General features: G+C 40.8%; 1 protein-coding gene across 1 annotated transcript in view; it reads right to left on the bottom strand.

Moving 5' to 3' along the window:
• Window positions 1–9694: 9694 nt before the first annotated feature.
• The window catches only part of ZNF233 (zinc finger protein 233), a 16828-nt gene continuing 8001 nt past the window's right edge, over window positions 9695–18521 (bottom strand). Inside the window, 2 exon segments of the mRNA XM_011997756.1 lie at window positions 9695–10367; window positions 10370–12112. Of these exon segments, the coding sequence (XP_011853146.1) occupies window positions 10339–10367; window positions 10370–12112 (1772 nt within the window). The 3' untranslated portion in view covers window positions 9695–10338.

The raw sequence follows: 18521 nt of genomic DNA, 5'->3' as shown, positions 1-18521 counted from the left end.
ATATCTGTATCAGAAATATGGGTGTCCAATGCATGCATAGCTTGGGTCATATTGTGAGAATAATGTGGTATATATACATAATACTTAGTCTTTTTTTTTTTTTTTTCCTGAGACAGTCTTGCGGTGTCACCCAGGCTGCAGTGCCATGGCACAATCTTGGCCCACTGCAACCTCTGCCTCTCAAGATCAATTCTCATGCCTCAGCCTCACCAGTAGCTGGGATTACAGGTGTACATTACCATGCCCAGCTAAATTTTGTATTTTTAGTAGAGAAGGTTTCACTGTGTTGGCCAGGCCAGTCTCAAACTCCTGACCTCAAGTGATCCCACCCTTTTCGGCCTCCCAAAGTGCTGGGATTACAGGCACTGTGGTCCGTTGCTCCCGGACAGAACATTCAGTCTTAATCAGTGCACAAGGGCTGCCGTGTGCTGAGTCAGGGTATCTAAGACCATATAGTTCTGCAGGGCCACTTGTCTAATCTTGTGAGGGTCTTTCAGTGAGAAAGGGAATGGCATGATGGATATTATTAAAAGTAGCAGCCGTATGTTTAACCAGGTCTTTTATTTGTAATTTTACATCTATGGCCACTGCCTGGGGAGGGGAAAAGCCTAGTGGATACAACCACCTTGATGCCTATTTTTGATGGGGTTGTCTAGCCTTTACACTTTCCCAGTTGGCTTGGAGAGAGTCTAAATGGGAAAGGATACATCCTGGTAGGGAAGGGCGCCCGCAGGTGCGTCTACCAGTCCAGTTGTAAGTGTTGGGAAAAGGGCTTGTGGGGTGCCTACATAAACTGGCCATAAAAATATGGGACAATAATTTGTGGAAAGCCACAAAAGGCCTCTGAGAAAGAAAGCCTCCTAATGGCCATCATGTTCCCATACTCAGAGCGAGACCTGCTCTCTTATCTGTAAACACTGTGTTCAAGAAAAAAGACACTCCTTTGAAGCACTGAAGTGTAGACAGATACGCAGGCTCCTATTTAAGCCCACTCCCACCAGCTACTCTCTGATAAATTAAAGATACACTGTGTGAGCACAAAGGAGATTCACTTAAACCACCACTGCTATAGATCACGCGTATACTGCACTGCCTCCCTTTCACTGGTTTGCCCTGAACATCTTAGATCTAAGTGATTATACTCAATAAATAGTGTAGAGGCCGAAACTCTGGGCCTTTGCAGCTTCTGATTTGCTCTAGCCCCCCGGCTCCCACCTTTATGAACTCTTAACCTGTGTCTTCTCATTCCTTTGTCGCCACTGGACTTCAGGTACCCTACGGGTGGTGTTAAGGCTGGTCCCCAACAGTAAGGCCAACCATGAGTGCCACAGACCCATAGCAAACCCCAGGGGGAAGGATAAGGCCCTGTTGTGGAGGTGGATGCTATTTTGATGGTGCATCCTGGTCACATGTTAATAGTCAGTCCAAGGGTTTGGCCACATTGTTGAAGAGGTAATCATCCCATATCGTGGGAGATAGTGCAGGGTGTACTGTTATTGTGTTTTTCAGTGCGTAGAAGTCTTGACCCATTACCTGGATTTACGCTGCCATCAGCCATCCTATGCCATCATGTATGGCATATCCTGTAGTGGGGGTGGCATTAACCTGTTTATATGGAACCAGAAGGAAAATATGTTTATGTGTTTTCTCAGAGGTGGGGAACTCATGGTAAGTGCTGCTGTAATCATAGAAGGGAAGCAGGTGAGTATTTTTACCCCAAGTATAAAAATACTCAAGTGCTCAGGTTAGCCGTTTGTATGCACCATGGCAAGCCTGTGATTAAAGAAAGGGGTGGCACCCCGCAGACCCAACAGTCTTATTTTAGGGTAACTCACCAGCTGTGCCCATTCAGCAAACAGGTTAGTTTTAGCAAAGATAAAGAATGTACTTATAACTGTACAATTCATTAACAATTCATGTTAACAGAAGGGTGTTACTTATTTGTATGATTTTTCTTTAATAAATAACTTTAGGTCCTCTTGGTTTACATGACCAAGCAGTCCGGTTGTCTGAGGCATCAGGTTGAGGAGGAGCTGCCTTCACCTTAGTGTGATGTATCCATGGTCTTATTCCGTCCAATCTGACAGATGAATGGATGGTTGAGTTACTGTCTACTTTTTGGCTAGCTGTTGGTCTGGCCCTTGGTTTCTCTAGGATTTTAGTAGCACTTTATTTTCAGTTCGTAAAGGTCTTGACCCATTACCTGGATTTACACTGTCCTCAACCGTTCTATGCCTTAACGTATGGGAAAGTAGAAAGGGTGAATGAGTATTATTTAATTTAAAATTTTTAGGGTTTTAAATTACACAAAAAGTCTGTAAGCATTTATCTCATTTATATGTACTCAATATTTTCTCATTTTTAACAGCCTATCTAGATTACTATTGAAAACTGAGATATCACATAAAGTTGGTCATTATTTAAAGTTATTTCCCTGTTAACCATTTTTAAAGTCTGAATATCAGATATGCATCTAACTAAGAACCTTAAACACTGGGCATTTTGCCAGTAGCTCAGAAGATTTAGCTGTTTTCGTTAAACTAACAATTGTAAAGTTTATTTTTTTTAAAAAAATTGCACAAAGATTACTCTGTTTTCAGTTGGGTTTATAGTCTCAGAACCTTTGTGCCAAACTGTGACACCTTAAAACATTTAGCCAAGGTAACTATAAAGCTATAAAACTTATTTACCCAGACAAAAATGTATGCTGACAATTCTGAAGACATTTTAATCTTACTAATGATTTTAAAACCAGTTTTATTTACTGAAGATCTATGTGAACTTGAAAAGCATTTGTACTTACTTAATTTATAATTACTCATCTACTTACAAGGCCATTTGGTAGCATGCTAGAGCAACACATAACAATACATGTTACATACATGTAATAATGCAGTCGAAAAAACATCTAAATATGTACACACATATACAAAGATCCAATAGCTTTTACCTTAGAGTTCTAGCCATAAGATAGCAATACACACTCACCATTTTATAAAAGATAGCTGTATCCAAAATTTTTTTTTTTTTTTTTATGAAATGGAATCTGTTTACATGGCTAAATTTTGTTTGCCCTGATAGGTAATCCAAGAAGAACGGTGGATCAAAATTTTGGGTAAAACAGTTTTTATGGCAGTTTTAATTTTTAAAAACCTTTTTTACCTTTTTTAAATTAAGTTTTAAAGAAGTTTGCAATGTTTATATTTTAGCCAGAACTAGCTGAACTGTATAAGAATAAAAAATTATCTACATTACTTTGAAACAGTGAGTTTTATCTCAACATCAGTAGCTTACTAACAGTAGAATCAGCACAGGCTGAAAACAAAAGAGAAACATAAATAGAGACTTTAGAAGATTCTGCTTAACTTTATAGTTGCAGGTTAACCATTTGAGCTCTGAATTTTTATTGCTGTAATTTTCCCATCAATTTAAAATGTGTACAAAAACGGCCATAGATATGTAACCAGCTGGATTCCCAGATAGTCTAGAAAAGAATTCTCACACATTCTCCTCCCCACAAAGCTTGACACAAGTGTCTAAAATATTCTAAAGTCTCAGAGTTACAAAATTGGTGGCCAAAATGATAAAACCTGCTTTTCCCCTAGCAAGGAGAAGAGTAGCCTATCTTGCTGCCCTCTGATAATCAGTTGGACCTGGTCTTGGCTGGTGGGATGGAAACTGCCAAAGCATCCTCAGAAGGATACGAATCACTAAACAGACAAAAACCACAGATGGATCCAGTGTAGACAGAGTGTTCCAGACTGGTACTCAGGGTATTTTAGAGAAAAGTCCTGAGATCTTGTCTCAAACCCAGGTGGGACCATGGAGTGACCTGCATTAGGTCCTGATAGCTGGAAAGCCCAGATAGCAAAGACAGAGGATTTTTGGATGCACTCTGGTTGCCCAGTTCTTGAAGCCCATCAGCTTCCCAGATGTGGCTTTCCTCACTCCAACACAGTATTATAGCAGCTGATGCCATGAAGAAGAGGGAAGGGCAAATCCCCAAGACAAACAGTATTGACGGTTGTTGGGAATTCCGTAAGGTCCCAACTGCAGCGCAGCTAGCATTTGCAAGTGACTGCTGTACTGCCTGGTAGCATGAATGGGTAAGTTCTGGCATCTGCTGTGCCCAATTGCTCCATTCATTGGAAACCAGGTGTACAGGCTGAGCTGCTCAAAACACACAGTTTGTACCATGGGGCACGAAATTTGTAACCAGCTAAAATCCACTGCTTGCCACTCAAAGGCTGAAAACACAAGTAAGGTGTTGTGAAAGAAACGCAATTTTATTAATTAAATGCAAGTAGTTGGGGAATGGCCAAGCTCATGCCTTAAAAGTCCAGTCTTACTTTTTGGGTTGACTGAGGGGGTTTAAGAAGGAAAACTTGGTGTGGGACATATGTGTGGGAGTGATACAGGAAAATGCAGATCTGTATGTCTTATTCCAATGGATATCTTGAGTAATTGCCCATCCAGAGAAATAGTTTGTGTCATCCTGATTTTGGCCCAATTAGTGGTGAACTAATTGTAACTCTGCCTAAGTGAGAGGATTGTGCAGCTGGGTCTCTATGTCTGGGCTGTTTTATAATTAGCCCCGGAATTTCTAAGCAAACACATAATTAGATACGCAAGCACTGTGCATGGAAGTACCTGGTGGGAAAAGGAAATACAAAGAGTTTTAAAGTACAAGGCTACGTTCTGAGATTGGGAAGTGTATTAGCAAGTTTTCATGCTACTAATAAAGACATACCCCAGACTGGGTAATTTATACAGGAAAAAGGGTTTAATGGGCTTACAGTTTGACGTGGCTGGGAGGCCTCACAATCATGGTGGAAGGCAAGGAGGAGCAAGTCACGTCTTACATGGATGACAGGCAAAGAGAGAGCTTGTGCAGGGATACTCCCCCTTTTTTTTCTTTTTCTTTTTCTTTTTCTTTTTGAGACGGAGTCTCTGGATTGCAGCAGGCAAAGAGAGAGCTTGTGCAGAAACCCCCACCTTTTTTTTTTTTTTTTTTTTTTTTTTTTGTGAGATGGAGTCTTGCTCTGTCACCCAGGCTGGAATGTAGTGTGCGATCTCGGCTCACTGCAACCTCCCCCTCCCAAGTTCAAGCAATTCTCCTGCCTCAGCCTCCTGAATAGCCAGGATTACAGGCACATGCCACCACTCCCGGCTAATTTTTGTATTTTTAGTAGTGACGGGGTTTCACCATGTTGGTCAGGCTTGTCTCGAACTCCTGACCTCGTGATCTGCCTGCCACGGCCTCCCAAAGTGCTGGGATTACAGGCCTGAGCCACAGCGCCCAGCCAAACTCCCCTTTTTAAAACCATCAGATCTTGTGAGACTTATTCACTATCATGAGAACAGCATAGGAAAGACCTGACCCCTTGGTTCAATCACCTCCCACCAGGTCCCTCCCACAACACATGGGAATTCAAGATGAGATCTGGGTGGGGACACAGCCAAACCATATCAGGAAGGAAAGGGAAAACAGTTTTAAGATGCATTTGAAGACTGAGACACTCGGTTACAGATGTATGTAAATGGATGTTCATAGTTGCGTTGTTGATAATAGCAAAATTTGCATTTATCAGTTGGACTGACAAAATATTTGATGGCTTATCCATTCAGCGGAATACAGAGTGAAATGAGAGGAGGTAAATTTATAATTATTGGCATTGGTAGTTACTCAGAATAAGTTTAGGAAAGTGGGCAGAGACAGGATTTTGTATGAATGTGTATATATGTGTATGTGATGTGTGTATGTATGTATGCATATGATCTTGTTACTTTAAGGGGGCTAGTGTAGTAATTTTTAACATTTTTGTAATGTTTTGTAAATGTTCTAAAACTTTTATTTTGAATTAATTCTAAACATTAAGAAAAGATGCAAGAATAATACAAAAGAATCCCACATATTCTTGGGGTCTCTAATGTGATTGCAGTTAAACCTGTTCATTTCCACGTCTACTGCCTGAACTGAGAGAACGACACAGCTTTGGTTCCTCAGGCATGTGACCTCTTCAGCATGGTGACTTCACAGAAACTGGACATTACATGGTGGCTCAAAGCTAGTATCCAGATAAAAGCCAGCGCAAGTACTATGGCCTTTCCTAATCTAGCGTTGGAAGTTCCAACATTACTTCTGCCTCAGTTCGTTGAGACAGTGAAAAGCCTATCCACAATCAAGGGGGTAGGAAAATAATCTGTAAACATATTTTAAGACCATTGTAGGTTGATACAGTCATGTTTCCTAATCTACAGTTTATTCATTTTCCACAGTCATCCTATAATGTTTATAGCATTTTCTATTTCAGGGTCCAATCTAAAATGTGTCATGCCCTGCATTTCATTGTCATGTTTCTTTAGTCTTTAACCTAGATCAGTTCCATAGCCATTTTTTCTTTCATGAAATGAGCCTTTTTGAAGACAACAAGCTATTCTGTAGAACAACCCTAAATTTGAGTCCTCATGATTAGATTCAAGTTAAATGTTTGTAGATTGAGTATTGCATGAATAATGCATACTTCTCAGTGCATCACAATAGGAAACACATGATGTGTTTTGTTGGTGTTAGCATTGATAACTTGTATAAACTGGTGTCTCCCAGGTTTTTCCACTAAAAAATGGCTATTTTGGCTTTGAAATTGATAAGCAATTTGCAGGAAGATCTTTGAGCAATTTGTGTGGAAGATCTCATCTTTCACCCACTGGTTTTAGTGTTCATTGATGATTCTTGTCTGAATCAATTATTATTGTGATGACTGCAAAATGATGACTTTCTGACTCTGTCATTCCTTCTATTTTTAGGAATTGGCATCCTACTGTTTGTTAGAAGAGCTTTTCCTTCCCCTACCCCCATATCTCTCTACCTGTCTGTCGTCCATATGAACCTTTGTTTTCTGGTACAATAATATATTAGGTTTATCTTGTATATTCCCTGTCCCAGCCACAGAGCTCTGATTGCTTTTAGTGGGGAATGATACTTAGAAACCAAGATCTGGGTGCTGTGCATACTAATCATTATTGGGATAATAGTCGTGTGTGTGTGTGTGTGTGTCTGTGCAAAATAATGATCCCTCTCATTTTAAATAAGTATTGCAGGATTCTTGCTAAGGTATTTTCCCATTCCACATTTACTTCTTTCTCTAAGAGTCAGAAATTGGCCCCCAGCATCATCAGTATGTTTACTCATCTGTTCAGTTCTCCAGTACATGGCAAGTAGTTTTGGAGTTGCTAACTAACATGAATGCACATAACAAACTTTGTTAGTGTTCATGATTTGTTTGCAGATCTTTTTCTCTTTAGACCAAGTATATATAGATAAAATTCTTTATTCAGGCCAGGCGCAGTGGCTCATGCCTGTAATCCCAGCACTTTGAGAGGCCAAGGCAGGAGAATCGCTTGAGCTCAGGAGTTTCAGACTAATCTGGGCAACATAGTGAGACCGTCTTTACAAAAAATTGGCTGGGCATGTTGGTGCATGCCTGTAGTCCCTGGTACTCAGGAAGCTGAGGCGGATTGGTTGAGTCCGGCAGGTTGGGACTACAGTGAACTAAGATTGCACCACTGCATTCCAGCCTGGTCAACTGAGACCTGTCTCAAAAAAATAAATAAATAAAAATAAAAAAAATAAAAAACAAAAGCCAGACAATCTCCTGCTGCAAATGACAGGATTTTATTATTTTAATGGCTGGACAATATTCTATTGTGTGTGTATATACCACATTTTCTTTCTCATGTCATTTGTAGCAACATGGATGGAACCAGAGGATATTGTTAAGTGGAATCATCCAGGCATAGAAAGACACATTTTACATATTCTCATTCCTATATGGGAACTAAAAATATTGATCCCAAGGAGGAAATGATTTAGAATGGTGGTTATCAGAGGTTGGGATGGACAGGGGTGAGGGAAAGATGGAGAGGTTAGTTAATGGGTACAAAAATATGATTAGATAGAACAGTGTCAGTAACACTAGAACTTATTTATTCTATCTAATCAATAACACAGTAGGGCAACTACAGTTAACAATAATTTATTGTATATTTCAAAATAAATAGAAGATTTAGAATGTTCCCAACACAAAGAAATGATAAATGTTTGAGGTAATGGATATCTCAATTACCATGATTTGATCATTATACATTGTATGTGCACAAATCAAAATATCACATGCATCCCATAAATATATACAACTATTAATATATTAATAAAAACTATTTCAAGTGTTTATTTTTAGAAAAAAATATTAATTTTACTCTGGAAAAATGTATATACTTTAAAAGATTCTCCAGAAGGTTGATGCATGGTTCAAATGGCAAACCATAACCCACAGTACCTCTATGAATATTTATTTAGATATGATGTATTTAGGAAAATGAAAAGTCTCTACATGACTAAGAGCAAAAAGAGGTTCAGAAAATAGCTGCTTTAGAAGTGCACAGAAAAGGGAGTGTGATATGAGAATGTTAACTGAGCATTTTTTCTTTAAGTAAATTTCCTCAGTAGGTTGGAATGAACAAATATGGGAATCAACTCAACCAGAAGGGCAGAGGTGAGGGAATTACAGAATTGACCCAGAGCCCTATTTCAACCAGACCTAGTCCTGTCCTACCTGTATTCTTTTTGTTGTTTGTTTTGTTTTGTTTGAGATGGAGTCTCACACTGGTCACCTGGGCTGGAGTACAATGGTGCCATCTCGGCTTATGGCAACCTCCGCCTCCCGGGTTCAAGCAATTCTCCTGCCTCAGACTCTTGAGTAGCTGGGATTACAGGCACCCGCCATCACACTCGACTAATTTTTGTATTTTTAGTAGAGATGGGGTTTCATGTTGACCATGTTGACCAGGCTGGTCTCGAACTCCTGACCTCGTGATCCACCCGCCTCAGCCTCCCAAAGTGCTGGGATTACAGGCATAAGCTACCGTGCCCAGCCTCTTCTTTTTAATTATGCATGCCAATAAATTTTGTTCCAGCTAGTTGGAGTGTGATTTTCTATTTCTCACAATTGAAAACATCTTGATTTAAACAACCATGAGCTCCAGCAGCCCACCCTAGTAATCTGGTGGTGACAAAGCAAAGCATTATTGGCCCTGTATTTCTTTTTTTGTTTTTATCTTTTTTATTTATTTTTTCTTTTTCATTTATTGGCCCTGTATTTCTGATGGTAGCATGAAACAAGATATCATGGAACTTAAGTACTCATTGTCCTGGAAGGTAAGGTTCAGGACAAAAAAAACCAGTGGGAAACTTTCTCCCACCTCCACTAAATAACACACCTGAGTAAACCCTTCATCCAATTACTATGATTTGATCATTACACACTGCATAACGTGTAATGGTGTCTGAGAAGTGTGGGGTGTTGTCCAAAATGCTGTGTCCTTAACAGGTTAGTCTAACATCTAAAATGCATGCCATATGATGTTCCCCTTTTTTGCAAAACCTTTCTCATGAAGCTTTATGGAACTAAAAACCAGTTGGGAATTTTTTCTTCATTCAGTCTCTTTCTATCACAAAAGCTCCCAGAAAGAAAGATAGCAAAGCCCCCACCAAAGAAACATAGCACAGCTGTACACTGTATGGAAAAAGTCTTAAATGATCAGATAGAAACTTTGGCCTGTTACTGCTTGAAAAATGAAGCTGAACTGAGGACAGAAGCCAACTGCTAAAATATTACTCAAATTGTAGACTGCATGGTTTTCTGTGTTTTAATTAAATGTCATTTCCTTGAATTTATTTTAAGGCTTCTTGCAAGAATCCTTTTCCCAGTACAATTATAATGACGAATTGGGGCTGAGCTCACTAAAATGTTCAAATATATGTCCTATATATGATAGATTTTTCCTATCAAATTAAACAATTCCAGGGAAGCCACTACTTGTTAGGTACTGGTTCAAGGTCATGATCATACAGCAGCAAACAATGTTCCTGCATGGAGCTTAGATTCTAGTGGACGCAGATTTTGTCATGTCCCTCATTATACTTTTGATAAAGTTCTGACCTTATCATTTTGAAGTCTTCACTCCTGCATATTGCTTATTGAATGTGAAGGTTCTGATTCAAATGTATTGTATCATTCTTTATAGGGTTTCTTTGTTTTGTGTTCTCTTGACAACTGTGACATTTTGAGCTCTGCTTGAAACTGGTCATATTCATACAAAAAATAGGTTTTCTTCAATGGAATTCAGATGACTATAAAAACTCAGCTCACTCGTGAATTCTTAAAACATGATATTTTATAAATATTCTCTGCTGTGCGGATTTTCTAGGAAAATGAGAAGTCTAAGTCTTGAAGAGCACCTCTATCACACTCATCATGATTAATGGATTTATCACCATCATGGACTCTCTGATGAATCTGAAGACATGAACTCTTACTAAAGCCCTTACCACACACAAAACATTTGTATGGTTTCTCTCCAGTATGGACTCTCTGATGGGCTTGAAGATGTGAGGTCTGACTGAAGCTCTTACCACACATGCCACATTTATAGGGTTTCTCTCCCGTGTGGATCCTCTGATGAACGTGAAGATATGAGTTGCAGATGAAGCCTTTCCCACATTCTTCACATTTGTATGGTTTCTCTCCTGTGTGGACTTTCTGATGGGCTTGAAGATGTGAACTCCAACTGAAGCCTTTCCCATACACATCACATTTGTAGGGTTTCTCTCTAGTATGGACTCGCTGGTGGTCCTGGAGATGCGAACTCTGACTAAAGCCCTTCCCACATGTCTCACATTTGTATGGCTTCTCTCCTGTGTGAACTCTCTGATGGGCCTGAAGGTGAGAGATCTGACTGAAGTCCTTCCCACATGTGTCACATTTGTAGGGTTTCTCTCCTGTATGGACTCTCTGATGGGCCTGAAGGTGGGAATTACGGCTGAAGTTCTTATCACACACATCACATTTGTAGGGTTTCTCTCCAGTGTGGATTCTCTGATGGGCTTGAAGATTTGAGGCCTTACTGAAGCCCTTATCACATACCTCACATGTATATGGTTTCTCTCCAGTGTGAACTCTCTGATGAAGACCAGAATTCCTATGAAATATCCTGTCACTTACTTACCATTTATATGTCTTCTCTCTAGAGTGACCTCTCTGATGGGCTTGAAGTTGTGATGTCTGACTGAAGCCTTTATCATATACATCACATTTACAGGCTCTCTCTCCAGCACTATCTACACAGTGAATGTCAAAATCTAAGCTATGATGGAAGCCCTTCCCACACGTGCCACATGTACACAACTTCTCTCCCGGGTGAGTAAGCTCATGAGAGGGAAGACAGGAGTTCTGGTTGAAGCTCTGGGCACATACCTGACATCTGTAGAGGTTCTCTCCTGTGCTGACTCTCTGATGAGGTTGCACATGTGAGCCCTGACTGAAGCCCTCACCACTGTCACCATTCTGATAGCATTTCTCTCCTATGTGGACACATTGATGCCTGGGAAGCCCTGAGCTGTAACCTATGCCCTTCCCATACTCAACACTTACCTGAGGCTTGTCTTCTAAGTGTAGTTGCTGGTGAAGTTCAACATTAGAGCTAACACTGAAGCCTTTTCCATTCTCATTAGAGGTTTGCTTTCCTGATTGGATTACGCTATGTTGGGATGATTCCTTCACACAGTCTTTTCCACAATTATTGTGGCTAAAAGCTTTCTCTCTTTTGTGTACTCCATGACCATCATGTTGATGAGCAATCCTTTGCGTAACACAATGGTCACATTTACAGAGATTATTTTTTACATCAATTTGCTGACACCTACTCTGATAATTCTGTGGTTCTCTCAGATACATTTTCCTCCAGAAATCCCAGGTGGTCCTCATTGGAAGCTCTTGATTTTTGATGCTATTTGAACTCTCCCCTTGCCCCTTTATTGTATAGTTCTCATCTTCAGAGACCTGAATAGATTCTCCTGTCCACACCTGACAGGGGGAATCACCTTGTTTTAGCAACTTGGACCTCTGGCCTTGAAGATTTATTATGAAGTCTTGATTACTGGTTAATTTACTTGTAAATTGTTCCCATATTTGCCAGCATATAAGTTCTTCATATGAAAGGAATCTTAATCTTACTTCTTGAAGGATATCTATCTCATTTTGATTCCTGTGTCCTGGAATGATAAAGAGAACTCAGAAATGAAAATGAAGACAAGTGAATATTTGTTCAGAAATAAAAAACATTTCACAGGTTGACCACACTGGGAAACCTTAATAAACCAGTGGAGAATTCAGCTTGACTTTATCATTGGTTTTTTTTTTTTTTTTCTTTTTTTTTTTTTTGAGACGGAGTCATGCTCTGTCGCCCAGGCTGGAGTGCAATGGTGTGATCTCGGCTCACTGCAAGCTCTGCCTCCTGGGTTCACGCCATTCTCCTGTGTCGGCCTCCCGAGTAGCTGGGACTACAGGCAACCACCACCACGCCCAGCTCTTTTTTTTGTATTTTTAGTAGAGATGGGGTTTCACTGTGTTAGCCAGGATGGTCTCGATCTCCTGACCTCATGATCTGCCCGTCTCGGCCTCCCAAAGTGCTGGGATTACAAGCCACCGTGCCCGGCCTATCATTGGTTTTTTTCATGCCTATGGGAACAAAAAAGGCTGGTTTCTATATACAAAATGTTAATGAGACTCATTTAGAGCTATACCAAGATTGTTTTGGTTTTGTTTGTTTTTTTCTTTTTTTGAGACGGAATCTCACTCTGTCACCCAGGCTGGAGTGTGGTGGCATGATCTCGGCTTACTGAAACCTCCACCACTGGAGTTCAAGTGATTCTCCCGCCTCAGCCTCTGGAGGAGCTGGGACTACAAGTGCATGCCACCACACCCCATTAATTTTTTTGTATTTTTAGTAGAGACAGGGTTTCACCATGTTGGCCAGGCTGGTCTTGAACTCCTGACCTCAAGTCATCTGCCTGCCTTGGCCTCCCAAAGTGCTGGGATTACAGGTGTGAGCCACCATGCCTGGCCAATACCAAGACTTATGTATGTGGTCAAATACACATACAGAGCAACAAAAAGATGTCCTAGAAAGATGTTATAGAAGAGTAACTTTACCTCCTTGTCCATAAGAATAATCACTTAAAAATCCTCTCCTCTTTTCCATGGCAGATGTATAAAATCTACAAAATCCTGGCTATATGTAAGCCTCAGAATCATGGTTACATTGTACAACCTGCATCTGTATATGATAAAAAGTCCAAAATGGTTAGAAAAGCCTGAATCTCTCCTTCAGCATTTACAAGTGGATTATTAAGTGATGCCAAGAATTCTCAGAGAAAGAGGGGACATCTTTGGCAAAAGTGAAGAGAATATAGAAAATATCTTCTCTGTCTTGAGAATGAACCCATATGATAGTACCATTATTTCCTTAATTTAGTCCTTAAAATATACATTTGATGAGCTAGACTTGGGAGAATTCTCCTTCTTTTCAATGAGGTTCTAAGTATATAATATTCAATTAGTGAACATGATAAATGAAAAAAAATTAGAAAACGTATTCCCATAGCTGACACACTCTATAGGAGTAAAGGCATTGAAAATTGTTGCCACTTGGTTTGACTGAATTTTCTGATAAACCTAAATGGCTAATATAAGATGGTCCCCAGTGATCACTCCCCATTGGAATCCACTCCCTTTCGAAGTCCCCTCCCACACTGTATCAAGCTTGGTCTGTGAAACCAATAGAATATGGCAGAAGTGATGATCTGTCACTGATGCTAGGTCATAAAAACACTGTGCTTCTATCTTCCACTCTCCTGAATCACTGGGTCTGGGGGAAACCAGCTGCCATGTTTTGAGGACACTTCAGCAGCCCTAGGGAACGGCTCACTTAGCAAGGAAGCGAGGCCTCCTGCCACAGCCATGTGAGCAAGCCCACCTTGGAAGCAGGTCCTTCAGTCCCAGTCAAGCCTTCCGGGGACTGCAGCTGCGTCACTCTTTGACAACAGCGTTTTGAGATCCTGAGCGAGAACCCCTCAGCTAAGCTGCTCCCGTATGCCTAACCCACAGAAACTGTAAACCAGTGTTCATTGTTTTAAGGTGCTAAGGTTTTTGTTTTGTTTTGAGACGAAGTTTCGCTCGTGTTCCCAAGACTGGAGTGCAATGGTATGATATCAGCTCAATGCAACCTCTGCCTTCGGGGTTCAAGTGATTCTCCTGCCTCAGCCTCCCGAGTAGCTGGGACTACAGGCAACCACCACCACGCCCCCATACTCAACACTTACCTGAGGCTTGTCTTCTGTGTGTGTGTGTGTGTGTGTGTGTGTGTGTATTTTTAGTAGAGATGGGGTTTCACCATGTTGGCCAGGCTGGTCTTGAACTCCTGACCTCAGGTGATCTGCCTGCCTCAGCCTCCCAAAGTGCTGGGATTACAGGTGTGAGCCACCGCATCTGGCCAAGGTGCTAAGTTTTACAGTAATTTGTTATACAATAATTGATGACTAACATAGGTGTCATAAAAATTATAACTAGGCTGAACATACGTCAGAAGAGTAACTATGTGCTGAAATAGTCCTTTAATGACACCTCTTTATTCTCTGCCTGTGAACTTTCTCCAGGAGAAGTAAAGACAGTGAGATCCACTCAGCACCCTTCTCTGTGAGGTTTTGTTTTATTGATCCTTGAGGGAGAAGATGCCCTTTAATTTGTACTTCTGTCCGGTGAAAATAGACCTCAAGAATATTTTGTGTAGGTGGAGCTGGGTACCTAGATGGACAGGCAGAGTGTGAAACCCTAAAAAAGTCTGATGTTCACTCTGAAGAGAGGTGAGGGTAGAATACACTGTCAGATTTGTTCAGTTTTCCAAGGGCTGTAAGTTACATAGTTATATCCTTTTGTCAAAACTCATCCAATTGCACACTTAAGGTGTGCACATGTAAATTTTAACTCAGTAAAAAAGAACTGTAAAACAAGCCATTTTACTTTCTGAAAATTTAGGGAGCTATACACTTACAATTTGTACAGTTTTCTGTATATAGTTCAATAAAAATTTGGCCAAAAATTAAAAAAAAAAATAAAGATTTGTGGCTGGGCATGGTGGCTCATGCCTGTAATCCCAGCACTTTGGGAGGCCAAAGCAGGCAGATCACAAGGTCAAGAGATGGAGACCATCCTGGCCAACATGGTGAAACCCCATCTCTACTAAAAATACGAAAATTAGCTAGGTGTGGTGGCGTGCTCCTATAGTCCCCACTACTTGGGAGGCTGAGGTAGGAGAATCGCTTGAACCTGAGAGGCAGAGGTTCCAGTAAGCCGAGATTGTGCCACTGCACTCTAACCTGGCGACAGAGCAAGACTCCATCTCAAAAAAAAAAAGAAAAAAAAGTAAAGATTTACTCAAGGAGGCAAAGAAGAAGTTGGGAAGCTACCTATTAAGAAAAAAAAAAAGGACAATGGCAATAACTGGGATCAAATTCCCAAGTTTAGGTTTGTACACAAAAATGAGGCAGTCAGAAACAAAAAAAAGAAAATTTTAAAAAATGAGGCAGTCAGCCAAAGAAGTCAGCATCCAACATTCCTGATTGCAATGCAGTAAACTTTCATGCAGCATGGAGATACAAGAAAATAAAAGATAAGAAGATTGAAAAGATTTTACTACCCCAGCTACTTCCAAAATCCAGGGTCTGTCTCTCTCAGCTAAGCAGAGAGATTCTCCTGGGTTTTTGGTTTGCTTTTTTGTTTGTTTGATTTAGTTTTGGGTTTTGGTGGGTAAAGTCAAGTAGGAATGACTTTAATTCGTATATTTTAGGTATTTATGATGTATATTCAAATTAAAGATAAATGAAGGAAGGAGTGAAGAAAAGGGGGAATGAAATAAGGAAGAGAAAGAATAGAAGGAGAGGGTGAAAGCAGCGCAGGGAGGTTGTCCCTGGGTGTATGGATAAGGCAACTCTCACCAAAGGTCACGCAGATAACACAGGTTAGGGAGAGCTGTGAGGGAGCCATTTCACTACCATTCAAATGAAAACACCTATCCATTCGTCCATTAACTGACGTTACTGACATCGGTCCATTAACCCATTCAGTCACTCATTCAACAAATATTGAATGAACGTGTACTATGTGCCAAGCCTATGAAAGGCAATAAGGATCAGCAATTTTAAAACAGGTAACATTAGTGTTGGGCACAGTAGTGTACTCCTGTAGTCCCGGCCCAGGAGTTTGAGCTGCAGCAAGCTATGATTGTATCACTGCACTCTAGCCTAGGTGAAAAAGCCAGACCCCCATCTCTAAGAAAAGAAAAAGAAAAATGAAAAGAAAACAGGTAAAATTCTTACACTCATGAAGTTACACTCTAGTGGGGAAAGAGACCATAAAACAGTAAACAAAATATAATACATGAATATGTCAGCTGGTGATTGATGGTTAATCACAAAGTCAGGCAGAATAAAGAGATGGGTATTTAATTAAATGTATTTATTTATTTTATTTATTTTTGAGACAGGGTCTTATTCTGTCACCCAGGCTACAGTGCAGTGGCACAATTATAGCTCACTGCGAGCTAATTTTTTTATTTGTTGTAGAGGTGGGGTCTCGCTGTGTTGTCCAGGCTGGTCTTAAACTCTTGGCCTCAAGCGAGCCTCCCACCTTGGCTTCCCAAAGTGCTGAGATTACAGGGATGAGCCACCCCGCCCAATCAAGGATAGGTATTTTAAACAGGGTAGTCAAAGCAGGTTTCTGTGATGTTTCTATGATGAGATGACATCTGACCAGACACAAAGGAAGTAGGTAGGGAGCCAAGAGGATGTATGAGGTAAGAACATCCCATGCAGATAGAACAGCAGGGCTTCAGGTAGAGAGAAATACATGCAGGCCAGGCACAGTGGCTCACGCCTGTAATCCTAACACTTTCGGAGGCTGAGGTGGGAGGATTGCTTGAGCTCAGGAGTTTGAAACCAGCCTGGTAACATGGTAAGACCTCGTCTCTACCAAAAAAATACATACATATATATATAAAATATATGTATGTATTTTTAAAATTAGCCTGGTTTAGTGGCATGTGCCTGTAGTCCCATTCCAGCTACTCAGGAGGCTGAGGTGAGAAGATCAATTGAGCCCGGGAGGTCGAGGCTGCAGTGGACCATGATTGCACCACTGCGCTTCAGCCTGGGCCACAGAATGAGACCCGTCTTTAAAGAAACATAAAAAACAAAAGCACACTGGGCATGTATAAGAAACACAGCAGTCTTGTGTGGCTGGAAAGGAGTGAGTGAAAGGCAAAGGATAGGAAATAAATTCACAGGGAGTGGGTGGCCAGGTCACATAGGACCCTGAAGGCTCATACAGATTTCGGAATTAATGAGTGAGATGGGAAGTTGCAGAAGGGTTTTGAGCCAAGGAGCAATATGATCTGACTTACATGATCTGGCTGCTACATGGAGAATGGACTGGAGGGAGGTAGAAGGAGGAAGGTCATGTGCAAGCTGCTGCAGTAAACCGGGGTGATGAATGCTGAGGGCTTGGGCCAGGCTGGTGGCCTAGGAGGTGGTGAGGAGGAGAGGACTGGGTTATACCACGCAAAGACTCAGAGCTGCATGGTTCTCACCTGAACAGCCATCTCCTTGGATTTCTGTCTCCATCAGCCAAAGTTTGTCTTCTCTTCCCAACTGTAGTATCACATCTAGTTTGAAGGGGTGATAGCCTGTGAAAAAGAAATGGCATATATATAAAGTGAATGCATTATAGTCAAAAATTTTAATTCCAACACTACCATTTTCATGCGCTCTAAGTAGTACTTTTCAAAATTGTGATCATGAACTGCTATCTGAATACCTTTTAATTTGTGATCCGGTACACAAATACATAACTGTCAATCACTGAATCAAGTGATCAGATAATCTGATCCTATCCATTGTCTACTTTGATCACATCTTTCCTGTTTCTGCTTACAATTTTTGCTGCACTGAGTGCAGTTCTTGACAAGGAGCTATAATATTTCTACTTCATTTCATTAAACACAATATAACTCACCAACTGATTTCAAAGCCCACCAAGATTTCACAACAGCAATTTGAGAAAAATAGACAAAGTATAGACAAGGTATCCCTGGAGAATTAGGAAATTCACATCCCCAAGTTCAGGGAAGCATTTTAAGCATCTCAAAGTCTTAAATAATTGAAAGCAGGACGGTCCAGAGGCTGACTTTCAGTTACAATTTGAGGTGCTTGTGCTCACCCACTGACAGCAAGTTCCTGAAGTTCTCCAGCATCACATCTTGGTACAGCTTTCTCTGGGCAAGGTCTAGCAACCCCAACTCCTCCCTGGTGAAGACCACAGCCACATCCTTGAATGTCACCATCCCCTACAACATCAAGCAGATGTAATCTCAATCTGATGGCCAATATCTACTGGGAGAGAGGCAGCACTAAGCAGGTAGAAAGAACAGGCAGGAAAATGTTCTGGATTGTGAAGGCCTCAAATCAACTTTAAGTAGCTTCCTCCTTTTCTCCATCCCACATGCCAGTCTCATAGACTACTTTTCCACAGCCACATCAAAAGTGTATGCTACTAAAAAATAACCCCTGT

This window comes from Mandrillus leucophaeus, unplaced genomic scaffold (assembly GCF_000951045.1).
Source record: "Mandrillus leucophaeus isolate KB7577 unplaced genomic scaffold, Mleu.le_1.0 Scaffold546, whole genome shotgun sequence".
Classification (NCBI taxonomy): Eukaryota; Metazoa; Chordata; class Mammalia; order Primates; family Cercopithecidae; genus Mandrillus; species Mandrillus leucophaeus.
The sequence above is the reverse complement of the archived record's forward strand: the minus strand, read 5'-3'. Positions and strand labels throughout refer to the sequence as shown.